At 31.4% G+C, this 19,265-nt stretch overlaps 1 protein-coding gene across 1 annotated transcript; it reads right to left on the bottom strand.

Annotated features, from left to right (window-relative positions):
• Nucleotides 1–8,066: 8,066 nt before the first annotated feature.
• LOC121234818 (quinolinate synthase, chloroplastic) lies at nucleotides 8,067–14,069 on the bottom strand. Its single transcript, XM_041130929.1, has 8 exons — nucleotides 13,879–14,069; nucleotides 12,980–13,825; nucleotides 11,572–11,856; nucleotides 10,788–11,006; nucleotides 10,473–10,652; nucleotides 9,270–9,767; nucleotides 8,465–8,626; nucleotides 8,067–8,370 (listed from the first exon to the last, which is right to left on the bottom strand). The coding sequence occupies exons 2-8, from the start codon at nucleotides 13,772–13,774 to the stop codon at nucleotides 8,290–8,292; spliced, it is 2,220 nt and encodes a 739-aa protein (XP_040986863.1). The 5' UTR covers nucleotides 13,775–13,825; nucleotides 13,879–14,069; the 3' UTR covers nucleotides 8,067–8,289.
• Between the last annotated feature and the right edge of the window lie 5,196 nt (nucleotides 14,070–19,265).

Below are 19,265 nucleotides of genomic sequence, written 5' to 3'. Positions count from 1 at the left end.
ATAGTAGTTGAAACTACCACAGTGAGATTTTGAGAAATCTTAATATATAAGTAAACAAACAACATACTACATATATCATAGGCATATAAAAGTAAACACAAATAAATGTATGGACATGTATGCATGACATAAAACTTTGAGTGTATGCATCATGAACTTTTCTTATAAAAATAATATTTCTCATCTTATTTTTAAACCACTTTTATTTCTTTCTTCTATTTTTCTTTTTGCAACTATAAATGAACATATTTATGTCTATATTTTTAGAATTTTTTTATTGTTTACAATACATATTATACATATGATCTGCATAATGTTTATAACTATAATACGACGACTTACAAGAACCAAGTCACAACTTTGAGATGTATGCGGCTGACTTTTATAATTTGTCGAGCATCCCAACCTAGCTATCAAAGTAACTAAATGGGTTTTGTTCCTAGTCTTTGCCGTGCCTATTCACACCAGAGTTCGACATGTTGGTTGAATGAATAACCACATACATTTTAGATGTAAAGTGTATTCTGAAGTGTATGATATGGCTATATAGCTATTCATTCAGTCAACTTGTTGAACTTTGGTGTAAATAGGCATGATGAAAACCAGGAGCAAAACCAATTTAGCTGCTTTGATACCTAGGTTGGGATGTTAACGATTATAAAAGTCGGCTGTATACATCTCAAAGTTGTAACTTAGTTCTTGTAAGTTCTTGTATTATAGTTATAGACATTATAAAGATCATGTGTATAATATGTATTGTAAACAATGAAAATAGACATAAATTTATCCATTTATAGTTAAAATTTCTATGTTATGGTTATCAAGTAGCCAATCTGAATCCTAAGTTGAATTATGAGATGTTAATATGATTTTTTTGTGAGATGTGGAGATTTATTTGTTTGTGACATATATGTCTATTGTCTCAAACCTGAAATCTTAGATGTTTGAAGTTTGAGATGTTAATATGATTTCTTTCCGAGATGTGGAGATTTATTTTTTGTGACACATATGTCTATTGTCTTAAACCTTTTGTGACATATTCAAAGTCGAATTTTGAGATGTTTGAAATCTGAAATGTTAATATTATTTCTATGTGAGATGTGGAGATTTATTTTTTTGTGTCATATATGTTATGATCTTAAATTTGAAATCATAGATGTTTTGAAATAATAACAAATGTAATGAGTAAAATAACAGATCTATAGATTTACAAAAACACAAGAAAAAACAAAATTGTTCCAAAAAAATAAAAACTGATCCGTAACAAACAATCAACATTCTAAATTTAACAACATGCATTGTTCCAAAGTCACAACACAATTCAGAAGTTCTTATCCTTCATCTCTATTTCATCCCAACCAACCTCCAATCTCCATATTTTAAGAGAAGATAAGAAAACAACAGTGTGAAAAAGATAATTATTTATAAAAAATAGGAAATATGATTTTAAACAATAAATTATACCGTCATTGTTGTATAGATTTCAAGCCTTCGACAATTTCAAATATTTTTATTAATGGATTAGTAAAATTGTCTGAAATTGACGCGCCTGGCCTATTAAATTTATTTGCAATTATTTCTTCAACCAATGTATTTTCTATTGCCCTAGAAATTTGAATTAATAATTAAAGCAAAACATTGAAATAAGAAGAAATACATGTTAGATATATATGGTAATACATCGAGAGATTTTAGAATTATTTGTTATAAGATGTAATGTTCAATTTTTTTTTTTAATCTTTAAACTATTTTTTCTTTTCTTACATGCAAACATACAAATCACATAAATAAGATTCTAAAAAATAAACAAAAGTACAATTATCTATATTTAAAGCATAAATAAATATCATCCAATCAATAAAATATGCTTAATATTAAAACCAAAGTAATTAATATAATATTGAACTACTTACAATTAAAAATCTTAATACAGATAGAACAAATATTGAGCAATTCTAATTAACAATCACAATTCCATATATTTGCAAAATGCCTCGTAGAAATAAATGCATTAAATATTATAAAATATAAATAACAACATCTATTTGTATCAACAATAATAAAACGTACTTGGAGATAAGGGTAAATAAAAGATAAGTGAAAATAGAGCCAAACAAAGAACAGGAAGGCAAGCATAAATGACAAAACCAAAACGCCTATTGTAAAGAAATATATTATACAAGATCACGCAATCATTTCAATAATATATCATTTCATTTCAATAATCATTTCAAGAGGATAGCTAAAAAAACACCTATGTATTTTTCACATCTAAAGTCGTAAACGAAAAAAAAAAAAATCTGAAATTTTCACATTTAAAACCTAGCCCCTAATACCTCAACCTCATGATGCAAGAAAAAAATAAAAATAAAAACACCTCCGACTCCAATACGACACCGTTTGCAAGGAGAAACCCTAAAAATTTTTCCTCCCCTCTATTTATTTCCTTCTCTACGCCGACAGTCTCATTTTTCTCTCTGAAAAATTTATCTCTCCCCAATCTTCTTCCCTGTGCTCTTTCTTATTGGTTTTCTCTGCTCTACCTCTCTAACCAAGGTTCACCATCTCAAGAAGCCGAGATCCTCTCTCCTCCTCTCTCCAAAATACAAGTCTTTCTACACGGCTAAGAGGTTATTTCTATCATCTCTCTCTATTTATATCTCCATCGCACAAGCTCATTCTTTTATTTATTTTTTTTTTTTTACGTTTTCGTTGCTCTGTTGGGGTTTTTTTTTCAGATGCTTTTATTTCTTTAATTTTTCTATTTTCTTTTTGTTTTCTACATACAGATCGAAGTAGATTTTTTTATTTTTTTTAAGTTGATTTGTCTATTTTTTTTCTTTATAAATCTAAACATATCTTCATATATTTGAAGACATCGTGTTTCAAATATGAATGGTGTTATTTATTTATTTTCCCTATACATCTACAGATCCTCAGATCCGAGTTGATCTTCATATTTTCTATTTTTTTTGTTATTTTTTTTCTTCCTATAGATATGACTCGATCTATATTTTTTTTTTGAAGTTGGGTTTTTTCTAATTTTTTTCCTGTATAAATCTGGACAGATCTTTATATAATTGAAGAGAACGTGTTCATATCTCATTGGTGTTCTTTCTTTTTTTAGTTTTTCCTTCATCTGTATTCGCTTTTGTTTTCTCTGTTCTTTCACGTTTTTTTAGTTATTTTTTTCTTCCATCGTGCATCTGTAAGTAAATGAACAGATGTTGTTCATTTCCTACAAATCTGAGTTGATGTATAATTTTTTTGAAGTGAGTTTATTTCTGAACACATCTTCATATATTTATATTTTTGTGTTCATCTGTAGTTTTTTTCGCTTTCATTGTTTATGTTCTTTCAGGTTTTTTTTGTTATTTGTTCCTTACATCCTGCATGTGTAGGTAAATGAACAAATGTTATTCATTTCCTACATATCTGTGCAGATATACATTTTTTTTCTGAAGTGGGCTTATTTATGAACTCATATTCATATATTTGGAGAGACCGTGTTCAGATATGATTATTGTTTTGTCTTTGTTTTATTTGTTGTTTATTATTTTATTTTTTTTTCGTATAGATCTCAACAGATTTTCATGTCTTTGAAGATATCTTCAGATTTCGTAGTTATGTTTTTGCCTCTCGATTAGTCTTTATTTTTAATATCTGTTTGACATTTACTGTACATTTATTTTTTTGTCTGACATTTATTGCACATCTCAAAAATTCTAATTAAGAGATATTATTGTACAAAATTTGATCCTTTTTCTATTTTTTTAGAATCTATAGTTTTATTCTTATTTTTAGAATTTGGACTTATCTTTACATTAAATCTCAGATCCGAGATGTCTAACCTCAGATTCCCTCGAGTAATTTTTTGTCTTATCTTTATAAATTTCAACAGATTTGTACCTTTAACTGTAAATCTGAGTATTTGTAATTCAAATTTGTTAGGTAACACATTTCTTTTTCTTAGTTTGTTTATTTTCTTATCTTAATTTTTTTTTTCTTATTGGTGGAGAAGTTCTCCTTTTCCATTCTCTCTCTTCTAGAGGAGGTAAGAGATCTTTCCAGATTACACGTTTGTAATTGTGATTTTTTTTATATGTAATTATTAAGCCTAAAAGTGTGGAGCTGTAAAATATCAAGCATATTTGTGTAAGTGAGAATCTTATTTTACAGCTTTTAACGATGCGCATATATAGTTTTATTCTTTGAGTTTATAGTCTGTAGTTTTTTAACTTGCATATGTAGCAACCATGTGATAAATAGTTTGTAGTTTGCATTTTAGCATATCTGTTTATATCAGAATTTTATTTTACACCTTTTAGGGATGACCATATGTAGTTTTTTAACTTGCATGTGTAGCAACTATCTCATAAACACCTTGCGGTTTGCATTTTAGCACGTGTTTAGATGATAATTTTATTTTACAGGTTTTACAGATGACTATATGAAGTTTTATTCTTCTAGTTTGTAGTTTGTAGTTTTTTAACGTGCATGTGTAGTAAGTATTTGATAAACACTTTACGGTTTGTATTTTAGCATTTATGTTTAGATAAGAAGCTTATTTTACAGCCTTTAAGGATCAATCATATGTAAATTTTTAACATATCTGTTTAGGATGAGAGCTTTATTTTATACGTTTTAGATAGTCTGTAGCTTGTAATTTTTTAATTTGAAAGTTTGTGGTTTGGATTTTAGCATTGGTTTAGATGGGAACTTTATTTTATACGTTTTAGGTAGTTTGTAACTTGTAATTTTTTAATTTGCATGTGTATGAACCACGTGATAAAAACAGATATAATATATGATGTAATTGAAAGTAGAAATGAACAGAGGTATATCACTTTCAATATAATTTAAAGCCAATGAAAAATTAACTGACAAGAATAGCCAAACAATTACATACGGTGTTAATTTTTAAAGTAAGAAGACATCCATCATATCTGTTCAGATGGTAATTTTGTTTTTTCAGTTTAGTCTCTAGTTTTTAAACTTCTGTGTACCAACCATGTGTTAAATGGTCAGCAGTTTGCAATTTTTTTAATTTACGTGTATGAATATGCCATAAGAGCAGATATGGTATATGACATAATTGAAAACAAAAACAAATAGACGCATATCAATTTCATTATACTTAAAAACAAAGGGAAAATTAACTTTAGACAAGAAAAAGAATTACATACCTAGTTATTTTAGAAATTGCAAAGCGAGGAACAAATCTATCAACCCTGAGCGTTTGCGATGTGAATGAGAGGATCTTGATTTTAAAGGTGAGAGAATTAACAGCAAGAAGAACGTAAGAGGAAATGGAGTAGAAAGTAAATATGAGGAGAAATGCTCTTATATAAAGTGCCAAGCGGTGGAAGCGGCAGAGGAGAAGGATAAGAAAAAATTAAAAATTATCTAATTTCTACAAATCTGATAATACCAAACTGCAAACGGTCGAAGCGGTGCTAGACGGGGATAAAAAAAATAAGTTATCCAATTTCTACAAATCTGAGAATAACAAATGCCAAACGATCTAAGCAGTGATCGCTTTGGTTGGGGAGGAAAAAAATGAGATGAAAAAATTAATTAGAGAAAATAGTAAAACTTACGAGAAGTCTGTAAGAAGTGGAAAATGAAAGAAGATTAAAATACATTCTAGAATAGAAGTGGAAAAGGAAAGAAAAACAAATACCAAAATAAGGGTAAAAATGCGAAAAAAAAAAAACCGACGAAACAACAACCCAAGGATACGAACGGAAAATAAATAAAAAATAGGGACAAAAATGGAAATAGAAATAGGTGACTGCAGAAGCCAAGGATGGAAGGGGGAGAAAAATAGAAAAGTAAGGGCAAAAATGAAAAAAAAAAAAAAAAAGGAACAAAGAACGTCAAACATACGGAAATTGAATTGAAAAGCTGGGGTAAAATCGGAAAACGAATAAAAAAGTAAGGGCAATCCTGGCAAAAAAGTATTGCTAGGACAAAAAGTAAAGACAAAAAGGACAAAATAGTAAATTTACTAACTGAAAAAAAAATTGTCAGAAAAAATCAAAACGTAGTGAAAGTCGGAGAGGGGGAAAATGAATAGAAATGGAGGACAAAAATGGAAAATAAAATTTGAAAACAAGATGAAGATAATACCGAAATTTATTCAAAACATCAAGGGTAAAAATGGAAAAAAAGATGGACGAAGAGCTGTTTATCGACACTTATTATATATAAGATAAGATAAGATATATATATATATATATAAATATATAAATTCACAACTTGAAGCAAGGAGAAGCGTCAGCGTAGGTGGTCTCGACTCTCGAGTAGGATACTTTGACACGTTATTTGTATATTTTGAAAAAAAAATAATCTTGATCATTCTTTTTTTTTTTATTTTTTAAGAAAAAATGATTAGTAATTTACTTTAAATGTGTCGTAGACTTTTATTTCTTTTTATTTATTCTTAGAGTCGATGAATAAAATATTTGATACATTTCCTACTCACTGGATATCATAATATCATGCGACTTCGAGAACACTTTTTTTTTTTTTTTTTTTTTTTCCCTAATCGACTACGAGAACACTTGATAAGACTACCATTAGCTAGTTAAGTTTGGTGGAATATAAACGAATGGCTCTAATTGATAAATTTTACAAACTTTGGGAGTAAACCAATAAAATCTAAAATCTAATGAGTAAAGAGCCTTTCTGGAAAAAGGCAAAAGCCCAAACAAAGTCCCAAAAAACTTGATAAAATAAAAACCCGTTTTACCTCACCAAACAATATGACATTTAATTCATAAGTTCTCATTCATTAATAATAACCCTCCCATTCAACACCCTTATGGACATGATTCCCTGATTTCCCTGCGTCTCACTACAAACATAATCCTTTCAATTTTTGAAAGAATAAAAAATTATTTTGAGACTAACTCGGATTTCAAACTCCAGAATTTCATTTTAAAAGTTAGACGTTATGTCAATCAAGCCACAACAAATGATTCTTTTAAAACTTCCAACTATAATTATTTGGAGACTATGGTTTTTCTGTTGTAAAATTTGTATGGAATATGGTAAGTTCACTTAGGAGCATATTGTGTTGGCTATTCTGTTGCGGATTCAAAATGTGTTTGTGGTGCCTATGAAATTCATGTCTTGTTCTATTTGAGACCAAGAGATATTGCAGAGCATTAGATGTCCTATTATTGTGCTGCGGGTTACTATAGCTAACGCTTTTGCTTGGCAACCTCTTGATTGTGATTATTGGAAATTAAATATAGATGATTATTCGCTTAGTATATCTGGCGGTGGTGGTGTGGTTCGTGATCATAGAATAGATTTATTTGCAAATTTTTCTCGCCACTACCAAACTCAGACCAATATTGTAGCTGAATTTTGAGCTTTGAGAGATGACCTTAACTTTGTAAAGATCTGGAATTATCGGATATAATAATTGAGACAGATTCTATGATGGTGCTTTCATGGATTCATTGTGGTGAATGTTCCCACTAGTACTTATGGGATTTTTGGGAAGAGGTGATTGAACTTATTTGGTCTCTTAATTGTTGCATTTGTCATGTTTTTCGTGAACACAATATAATGACTGATTTTTTTGCTAAAGAAAGAGCCCGTAATTCTTGTATGGATCTTCCTGCTCAGTCTTATTCCTAGAAGACTTAAAGGTTTGTTGCACCTTGATAAATGCTCTTTACCTTTTTTGAGATTGAAGTTTGCTTAGTGCAAGTTGTAGGGGTCTGGTGCTGTGATTCTTTGTTGCAATTTGGATTATGCAGTTTTCTGTGCAGGTTTTATGCAGGTTTTTAGTACACTATTCGGTTTTATGCAGATTTAGTTAGTTTAAATTGATTCATTAAGATTTGAGTTTTGTTTGTTTATATTGGATAACTGTATAGGGTTTGAGTTAGTCTATATATTTTTTTTATGCCTATGTTTGGATTCTATGATTGTATGTAACCCTAGGCATCTGCTTGTGAGTAGAGTCCGAAAGAAAGAAAGGGTTGAGATTTTTTGGCGACAACCAAAAAGAAGTTGGCAGAGAAATGATGTCACTACACTTGCAGCTGTACAGAGTAAAGAGAAAACTAAAATTGCAATTTTATTCTCCCTATAAATCTAATACCGATCTAAGCTGTGATTATAGAAATTGAACAATTTGAATACTTTGTAGTCACCAAAATTATACAACAAAAAATCTGACCGTCAAGACTTATGCTTGAAGAGAAAAGACCCATTTGTGAAAAAGCAGCACTTTTTTTTTTTATTATTATTGGGAGAGCTACCTTTTGCTCAACTTAGTGACATTGAACTCCCGTTGCCATTAGCATGACGTATCTGATAGACAAGCTTCTCTGGCAATTGTTTCGTCGCCTATAGAAAAGATGCAAAGGAGGTGAGCCTAAACAACCTAAACCCTGTACATTATTAGCGATACAGACAGTAGATTTGTTTCTCGAGAGCGTACCTGGAAGTGTCTCATGTGCAAAATTGGTTCGCACCCAACATCTGCAACTGATTTCCCATTTGGGGTTTGCAATTTAAATCTCTGAGCTTCATATGCTATAAGAACATTTTTCTCATCGGGCAGTTGGTAGCAAACTTCTAGGAGTGAGCTAAGAGAATTCATCTGGCGGATGACAGCAGACAAAATGAAAAGGGCAACTTCAGGCATCGATTTGGAAAAATGAAAAAAGAAAAGCAAAGAAAAGAACTAGAGATTAGATGTTTTTTTTATTACTGCACAAGTCTTCAAATGATACAAATCTTAGTAGAGCCGTCAAAGTTTTTCCTTGCTGAACTTATTGGATCATATTTACTTGAGCATCAAACTGCCAAACCAAGACACTGTTCTCCAAACCCCTCGTTTTTGTAACATCGTAACAGCCCCAACCACCCCCCACCCTGAGAATAAAAAGGAGAAGGTGCAATATGTCTGAAACTCGCTCAGATTTTAATGCATTTTCTGGAAACTTGCAAGGAAACTCTCAGGCACTTCCCTATGAGTTTCTCTGTTATAAAAACAACATTTTGCCTCACTTCTTAAGAGTCCTTAAGAGAAAGTGTAAACCACAAAACCCAGTACGTAAAAAGTATGGTGAGTATCTTGGACAGGCATGTAGTTGGGGGAGTATAGGTGTCATCAAATGCAAATTGCAAACGATATACATGCCTACTGCACATTGACGCATGCAGTGCAGTCTAGTTTAAAAATTAAAGAAGGATCAAAATCTATGTATTTGTGGCACTAAAAACGTAAAGAACATGCTCACCTTCATGTATGGACAGGAGGCACAGCCTCCATGAATAGAACATCCCTCCCCTCCAGCTACTCCAGGTATAACAGGCAGGATAACATCACCCAGTTTAACTGATGATTGTGATGATGTTCTTGTCATTGAGTCTGACGAGACTGGAAACACTATTTCAACCTTGATTTTTGCTAATCCAGAAGGGGCAATTCGAGAACCTAACAAATCACGAACTGCTGCAACAATTGCAGTCACCATTCCAGATTCTGTTCCCAATACAAATTGGAGATGGTCGTCAACATTTCTATCTAAAGCCTCTTGAACTCTCTGATTTATAAAATCTAGAATGTTTTGGGTGGAACCAACAATTCCCATTCCTCTTCTCTTTGCTTCCATAGCCAAAGAAAACATTTCTCCGGGGACTTCAAGATGAGCAGTCAGAAATGCATCACAGTACATTTCATTTATCTTCTCGACGACTTCATGTCCAAAAAGGTGATGCACAATGCATGTTCCATCCTGATACAAGAACATACAATCAGCAAATAAAATAAAATAAGTTTTACGGACACATCTGAGAAAGAAAGGTAAAATCAGAGAAGAAACAATATAAAGCTGTTTGCCAGCTATGTTTACAAATACAAAATAGGTCCAGGAAAAAACTCTGAACCAAATACAAACTGGATGAAAAATGAAAAGGTATCCATTTAAAGGCAGTGAGAATGATCAAGCACATGAACTCTTAACAAGTATATATAAATGACTAAAAGTACCAAAAGGACACTGCACTTCAGTATATTCTGGTCTTCTGTTCTTTCCACCAACATATTTCCGCCCAACCCACCATTTTAATAGATAAGTGTTATAGTCACAAGGAGATCCCACAAAAGATATACTCCAGTAGGACAATCCATCAATCGAGACTAACATGTAGTGAGAGCAACTATCATGAAGCAGATCATCAGCAGGGATAAAACTTTGATATGATGCCCAATCAAATATTCTATAGTGTAGTACAAGTGGTACTAGTAGCAGAAAGAAGAAGACGAAGACGAAGAAGAAGAAGATGATGATGATGATGATGATGAAAGTTCTTCATGGACACGTAGTGTGGTGTTGGAATCAAGTTAATGTCAGAACTATCACTTTGTTCAAGTCATAATGCCGTTACTACAGATAAATTCTATTCCGCCCTAGCTCCCAAAAAGAAATAAAAAAATGTACCTGATAATAGTGCAGGTGAGGTAGTAATGATCTAATAGTCTCTCTACTGTGTCCTGGATGTATTTCTGTGATTTCTTCATCAGTCATCTTACTCATCTGTTGGAACAACTCTTTAATATTTGCACCCATATAGGAATCGGGCCCATACCATATGTTTAAATCTGGCACTTGAGCAAAAGCCTGCAGAGAAAGATGTCACTTGAGTCAAATGAAGTAGAGACCTACAAGGTTTGAGACTTCAATATCACTTAATGCATTAATATAAGCATTGAAAACGCAAGTGGTGGATGACAATAACCTTGCAATACTACCAACCTGCAGAATGGTTTGCACGACATTTGAAGAAGTACAGGTAATGGTTGGTACAAGCTCATGAGCATATGCTTTTGTATCTAGTGAAGTATTGATGTAGATGACATGCAAAGAAGGAGGAGACATAGAAGCTGCCTCGAGATAATTCATATAAGAAGGGGAAGCTGCCGCATCTGCCAAAGAGCAACTAATGCGTTCATTTGACATCCTGAATACGCCAACCTGCACATAAATACACGAAAAGCCGAAAAAAAAAGAGCTGTTACCCTATCTGTGGAACAAACACCAGAATAGAGTGAAATGAAAGATTTTGAGACGCTTAGTTTAATCCTAGCACAAAAGTTCAAAGGTAGCAGTTTAAAATGAAGATTCTACATTCTGGTATCAGAACATCTAAAAATCAAATACTAGAGTACTCTTTTGTTGTGGACTAGGTAGTGGGTCTATAACAAGAAAATTATGTAAAAAATATTACTAAACTTGCTTATGAATTTGGCACTATCGGGTCATCAATTCATATGGCATGAAAAGCATCCTCATTTTGGTAGTTAAATCCTTGGCCTGTCCATTCCCAGATTCTAGTGCATTCCTGTGTACCTGGGCTATGCCTATTTCTATGAATATATTACCTTTGATTACCGATAAAAAAAAAAAGATTCCAGTGCATGAGCATGATGCTGATTCATCATTGGACACAGAGACACTCATATGTTGCCTACATCTACGTTCAATAAAGAAATGAGAATCTGAAAAAAAAAAAGGAGAAAGGAAATGAGGAAAGACGTACATCTCCAAAGCCAGCCTGATCAAGGATTGCACGCACATTTTCTGACATAAAATCCACACCCAAAACTGTTATGAATTGGCATCCAGTTTTTGCCATCTTCAAAGCGGCATCTGCCATTACCAATGAATCAGAAATATAAATGTGTGGCCACTGTTTCTGAGCAGCAGTCAAGACGCCTTGGACCTCAGGATCCATGTAAAAATGTGCGACAACACCAATATTCTTTGCCTTTAGAACGTCGACAAGTTCTTTAACCTTAAACTCATCGGGCAGCAAATACTTTGCCTGCAATTAAACTAAAAAGGTACTTAGAATTTTAATACTGCCAGGAAATTAATCATTTGACATAACACAAAGCAAATTAAACAAACACTTATTAGCAATTCAGATTCTAACCTTGCATCTTAAGGAAAGCAAATCATTGCAAAGCTCAAATGAAGATCTTATGTATGTCAGCACAATAAAGGCACTATCTTACCAGATGAGACATCCATGAGGTAAACCAAGCAAGAACTCTTTTTCCCCTTGTCCCAAATGTCCCACATGACATGAATTTTTCAATTTTTTTAACACTTAAAAATCCCAAGAGTCTAGCATCAGCAATTAAGAAATTTGGCTAGACCCGAAATCAGAACTTTTAAGACGTAAATTATGAGCTTCTTTACTGGTATAGCTTGTGTGCCCCATATAAAATAGCAAGAGGAACGTCCTTTTTTTTTTTCTATCATCCCAGACAGATTGGCATGCGTCCATCCTCATTTGACTTGAACCAAACATTTAAGCCCGTTAGCCAATAAAACAAAACAAAACAAAACAACTTCAGTGATGTCATGCATGGGGACACAAGCAGATATGTGGTAGTGAGGAGATTTATGTAATTAAGCATAAGGCGGCAGAATGAAATGTTATCCAAAAGCTCGGGCAACTCGATCACTTTCTTGTGAATTGAAAGAAAAAAACAATATAAACGATTTCAATCGTATAATCGAAATACATAAAGCATCACAAAATTTTCTGGGTTTTAAGATTTTTATTGTGCATCAAGGAACAGCAATTGACCGTTGATTTAACATATAGGTTATACATACAAAAAAGTTCCCTGCATGCACGCCAGATATTAGGACCAGCTAAATGAAAATTTCTATATCAAGGAAGGGTATCAAGCTATAGTTGGGAAAACCAAACTCTTACAGTTGATTTTTATCACAATTTAATGCTTTCAAGGATCTTGCATTTCAAACTTTCAACATTAATGACTGGATGTTAGTAATATACCAATAATTTTGAAAAATGAGACCAGCATTGGCCTTTCTAGGATCACAATTACACTAAAACCAACTTCCCAACACAAGAAGAAAAACAAACGAAATGGAAAAAAAAAAAAATACAGAGACGAATTATCACAGACCTGAGCCTCAGCATAGCTTCCCTTCGCTTCTATCCCGTCCGCCGTCACCACCAGCGATGGGAACGGCTCGAAAGGTGGCTTCTTCCCTTCGCGTTCTGCCACCAACGCCTTTGTCCTCTTCTGCATGGTAACGAGCACATTGTGCCAAGTATTCACTCTGGACCTCTCTCTTGCAGGCACTCCAACATTCAAATCAGCCAAATCCTCGGTCTTGACCTTCAGCACCTCCTCAGGGGCCGCACCGTCGAGAACCCAAACCAGGCAGGAGCAGAAACCCTTAGTAATCTCGGAATCGCTCTCCGCCGCAAATTTCATCTTACCGTATTGGTCCAACTGGGCCTGGAGCCACACCTGCGCCGTACAGCCCATGACCCGGTTGGAGTCTTTCCGAGCGGATTCGTCCAACGGAGGGAGGAGCGTCGCGTAGTGGAGCAAGCGCTTGACGCGGTCGACGGGCTCAGAGAGGGACTGGAATTCGGAGATGAGGCGGTGGAGTTTGGAGGAGACGAGGTCAGCGGTCTGCGAGGGAGAGAAGGTGACGGCGGAGCAGGCAAACGGGGAGCTAGCGTTTTTGGGATGAATGGGCTTCATGGGGTTGGAGTCGGGGGTTGAAGATTGAATGCATTTGAGAGACTTGCAGAACATGAATGAAGATTGGGGATTGCGGAGGTTGAAATTGAAAGGTACAGAGACGTAACCAGGTTTAGGGTTTGGACAATGAGATACGGAAAAGGACGAAGCAGAAGAAAAGGAAGAAGAAGAAGATCTCAAGGCCATGGTTGAAGAGGAATCCATTACCCTGTTCTAGTTATTCGGAGTGTATGTGTTTGTGTTTATGCGAGACGGAGAGGGGGGAGCAGACTCAGCAGAGCCTTAAAAAGAAATAGGACCGGTGTTTTGGGGGGGGGGGGGGTTCGTGGTAACGCGAGCGGCGCAGAGGCCAACCAAAAAGGGATAGAGGGAAAGGAAACAACGCGCGAAGAAGCGGGGAAAAGGACGTATGCATTAAGAGAAGGAAGAAAAAAGAAACTGGTAAAGAAAAGAGGAGGGAAAGAAGAAAACGAAACGGAAGCTATTTGGGACCAAGAGGGATGGATGGATGACTTCTATTCATTACGATGAATGAAAAGTTCAAGTCATTATGGGCCTCCTTTCTGGTGGGTCCCCTCTCTTTTTCTTTTTATTTATTTATTTATTTTATTATTAAAAATAATAAAATTTTGCTACTTATCATTTTTACACACTATACCATACTTATTTTTTAATTTTTTTTAGTTTTATTCTTCTTAAATTAATTAAATTTTTTCTACTCATCATCCATACACCACATATTTGGTAAATGAAAAAAAAAGTTACATATGGTGTGTAGTGTGTGGTGGGGATGTAATCAATTTGATTCGGTCTGATTTTATATATTTTTTAGAACCGAACTCGGTATATATCGATTTTGAAAATTTAAGAATCGATACCGGACTGATTCACTATCGAAATTGAAATTTTTGATTTTTTAGATTTTAGTCCAGTCCGATCTTTTTTTTTTTCGATTATTATCTATGTTAATAATAATATGATGTTTATATATATTAAACTATTAGTCTATTTATATTATATTATAAATACATTATTTCATAATAGTTAACACATACTAGTATAATATTAAACTTAACTATAGTTTATATAAATTTTAGACGTTTGATATGAGTATATATGATCAAATGTGTAAAAATGTATTACAAAAAGAATATATATTATAATTTATTATGCCAAAAATGTATTTGTCCTTAATATATATATATATATATATATATATATATATGAAAGTTAAGTTTACATTAATAACTTAATATTAATGTTTATATTTAAGGTTAAATTTTATGTTATATTACTTTTATATTATAAGATTAAAATTATATGTTATATCAACTGTTATATTAAAAATTATAAGATTAATTTTATGTTATATCACATATTATATTAATTTTATAATTTTATTTTATAAAATTAATAAACTTGAATAATAAAATTAGAATTTCATATTATATCAATTAACAATTTAGCATATAATATATATGATATATTATAAAAAATTATATATATATATATATATATATATATACTAGTCCTGTTCAGTTTAAACTGATTTTTAAAATATAAAAATTGGTATTGCACCGGTTTAGATTCTTAAGAACTGGTATCACACTGAACCGTTTACAAATTGGACCTAAATTCTAACCTATCTATTTGGTTCGATTTGACCAATTTTCGATTTTTTTTTTCATCCCTAGTATATGAGTAGAATTTCAAAATGGTAACATCGATCCACTTGAAACCACCCAACAGAGGGATATAGACGGAAAAAAGAAGCGCCATGCATTGCATCAAGTCGGGTTCAACCTATAGTTTACATCCCAGTAAATTGACAATTCAATAAATATTTAGAGGATTAATACTAATAGTTTAAATTAAATTAAATTTATAATTATATTAATCATAAATTTGCTTGTCAAATCTAACTGTTAAAATTGTTACATTTTTATCCATTTATTTTTTTATAATTAAAAAAAACTATAAAAAATACATTTTATTCATTTTTTCTCTGGTTTTATAATACATTTTATCCATTTATTTGACAGAGAATAATACTATTAAGAGTTAGCACCTTTATATATAAACAAAACCAATGAAACCATTTATATAATTATATAAACAAAAAATCAAATGATTTAACGATAGCCTTGAACGTGTGTAATGTGTTGAACCCATGTTCACTAAATGGAATTTCCAAAAGAAAATTATAGAAAAATAAAAAAAAGAATTATGTGAGGCGGCCACGTTACAAAAAAATAATTAAGAAAAAAAACAAAAAAACAAAAAAAAAAAAAAAACAAAACCAGAGTGTGGCTCTTGTCATACTAGCCCACTCGTAAGCAAAGTAGAAAACGTAACCTACCAAGTGGCGTCGTCCGTGACTCCGTCCACCATCTTTTTTTCCTTCCCTTTGGAAAAAGTTAGTTTGCTCATCATTACCGCTCCACTTAACTGCTCAGAAATTTTTATTTTTATTTTTTTTATTTAATATTTAAAAAGATAATTTTAAATATATTAATATATATATATATATTTTTTATCTTTTAAAAATATTTAAATATCCTAAAAAAAAGTTATAAAAAAATAACTATCAGTCAAAGAGAGCAGGCCCAGCCCGACTCTTTTCCTTTTGTCTCTCTAATATTTTTAATTTTGTTTATTTCTTAGTTGGCTTAGAGAATACATTTCATATTACTAATATGCTAAAATGTAGTTTTTAAGGATAATTTTAATTTTAATATCAATTATATTTATAAATCAAATTTTAGCATGTCAGTAATATGAAATATATGTATTTTCCACTGACTTGCAACTAATATAATTCATAAATATGTGTGTTTATATATATATATAATAAAAAATAATTTAATCATAAAGTTTTTTTTATTAAAATAAATTCATAAACTGATATGATTTAATGTAATACGTTAAATTTTAAAATTAATTCTTTTTTATAAAATAGATCTAATATATTATATAAATTAAATTTTACATTAATTTATAAATTTATTTTTCTATGTGTAGCACTTGTCATATATCATATATTTTTTTTCCGCTTTCTTGAGCAGAAGACCACTTAATGAGGCACTGATAGACAATACAGAACGAGCAGTCAAATGTCGATGATAACATGTGAACTAAATATTTCTTTTCTGGGGTTTTGCACTTTATATTGACTTTGACCAAAACTGATCGATGTTGTATTGGAAAATGCATGCATAATTGTCTCTAAATCTTTTTGTAAACATCTTTTGTGTATGGCCCAGTTTCTACTTTTTAGATTATTCTCTTAATCATGTCCTCTATATTATTCTAGTAAGATTTTTTTTTTCATTACACTTCACTAGAGGTGTAAATCTAAATTGAAAAATAAAAAAATAGTACAGATCAGATCGGAACGATTTTATCAATTTTGAACCGGTCTAGTCCAGAACCAGTTCTTAGAATGTGAAAACTGACCGGTTCCGATTTTAGAATTTTCAGACCGGATTGGACCGGACCAGACCGGTTGATAAAAAATATATATAAAAAATAATATTTATATTATTGTATATATAAGTTTTATACAAAATATTATATATATATATTATTATATATAAGTTGTATATATTATGTATAATTATAAATTTTTATATGAAATTTTTATATATAATATATAATTATATATATTCATATATGAAATAATTTCTTATTATAATTTATAAATTATTACATAAAATTTTAATACTAAATCACTAAAAGTTTATAATTAATACTAATAGTCTAATATAGACTAATGACTATAGTTATACTTATAATTAATACTACAAGTTTTTACTAAAAGTTTATAACTAATACTAATATTAAATATATAGTTTATAACTAATACTAATATATAACTTATAACTATACCAATAGTCTAATATTAATACTATTATATAGTCTAATATATTAATAAAAGTATAAAATAGATTTTTTTAAATCAGTTTTTTTTCTATTTTTTATTTAGTTTTTTAATAAATAAATTTTTAATGACAAATTGTGAAACTTACATTTTAAAAAAACCAGAAAATCGGACCGGACCGGACTGGAAACCAGTAAAACCGGAAGTACCAGTTTAGGAGGGTAACTGGTGCGTAATCAGTTTTAAAAAATACAAAATCGGTACATACAGGTTCGGTCCTAGATTTTGTCCAAAACCGGACCAGACCGGACCGGTTACACCCTTACACCTTACACCTTATGAAAAACATTCACATATTGTAAAAAAAAGAAAAAAATTATATGTGTGTAGTGTAATAAACAGTGACTGATGCATAGAATTTCTCTTATAGTAATATTGGTTTACATCTGAACATTACACTTTTGGGTTGGTGAATACCTTAAGTTGAAAAACATTTTATTTTTTCTAGCAAATGTGTAAATTCATAATTTTTAGCATATTCTATTTCTCTCCAATAAGAGTAGTCGAACTCACTCATGGCACGCATCTCATGAATCTTGAGATAATGGTTACGGCATCATGGTTCGAGATTGAAAGAAATGCTGATTAAGATAATCAAGGTTGATTTAATTTGATTTCTTAGTTCATAATGAAAATGAAAACAAACAATTATCAGGATTTTGGGGTGATGAAAATAAACAATTGGGATGACTTGGTTTCTTTGTTCTCTTAATAAACAAGTTTTGCGGCATGCATGCCTTCATATATAGCCATCCATCTTCTACTTGCTAGATCTTGACTTATAAGATAAATCTCAAACATATGAGGCAACAAACCAAAATGAGTGGCTTTCAGCCTGAGTACGTAGTTTTGAAACGTGTAAATATCGTACATTTTTAAAAAAAAAAAATAGATAAATATGATATTTAATTACATTAAAAAATTAATTTTTTAATAATAAACTCTACTCTTTTTTAAACAAAATGAACGTGACTTGCACATCCTAAGATTGTATCTAATATTACTTAATTTTTAATATTCGCACTCATGCAAGTAATCATCCAAGCTAAATTTGGTTTGATTCTTATAATTAGGGACTATCATCAAAGATAACTCTCTCGATATCATCACGACTATTTAAAATTCTAAACATAATTATCTAAGGTTTGATTAAAAAAAAAAAAAAGTCGCATATATATTCAGTATATCCATTCTAAGATTAAAACCTACATATATATATATATATATATATATATATATATATTGGCCTCTCTTTCTCTCTCTCGATGTCATCACAACCTTATCAGATGGGCATATCTATGGATATTGAATAGAACATGCTTAAGCAGTACTATTCTAACCGATGCTTCTTGCCAATCTTCGATCTTGTACACTCCCATGCATATCTTCCTATGGACCTATATATACTTGCATGGAATATGCAATATATATATGTGAAAAATGCTCTTACAACTCGAATTTTTGTTCTTTTCTGGGCGAGTAAAGTTAAACCAGGTGGGGCCATTTTTTTGGATATGTATGAGCTTAACTTTCATGCCTACAAAGCTAGCTGGTTCTGACAATAAATTGGATGTTCTTCATCTTTGGTTATTCCCAAGCCAACTTCACTTTCCAATTTTTATGCCATTCGGTTAGATCAGAATATTAAGCTTATGAACCATTGAACCCAAGTCGTTAATTCCTATATACATATTAGATAATATTCACTAATTAGTAACATAATGAAGTAAGTCTAAATTTCAAATCAACATTTCC

The sequence above is a fragment of the Juglans microcarpa x Juglans regia genome, chromosome 6D (assembly GCF_004785595.1).
Source record: "Juglans microcarpa x Juglans regia isolate MS1-56 chromosome 6D, Jm3101_v1.0, whole genome shotgun sequence".
Taxonomy (NCBI): domain Eukaryota; kingdom Viridiplantae; phylum Streptophyta; class Magnoliopsida; order Fagales; family Juglandaceae; genus Juglans; species Juglans microcarpa x Juglans regia.
This window is presented reverse-complemented; position numbering and strand designations above follow the sequence as displayed.

Coding starts and splice junctions, on each gene's coding strand:
- LOC121234818 (XM_041130929.1), bottom strand. CDS start 13,774: ATGGATTCCTCTTCAACCATGGCCTTGAGATCTTCTTCTTCTTCCTTT. Junction 11,007..11,571: donor ATCAGGCTGGCTTTGGAGAT/GTACGTCTTTCC, acceptor ATTTATGTGCAG/GTTGGCGTATTCAGGATGTC. Junction 8,371..8,464: donor TGCACATGAGACACTTCCAG/GTACGCTCTCGA, acceptor TCTTTTCTATAG/GCGACGAAACAATTGCCAGA.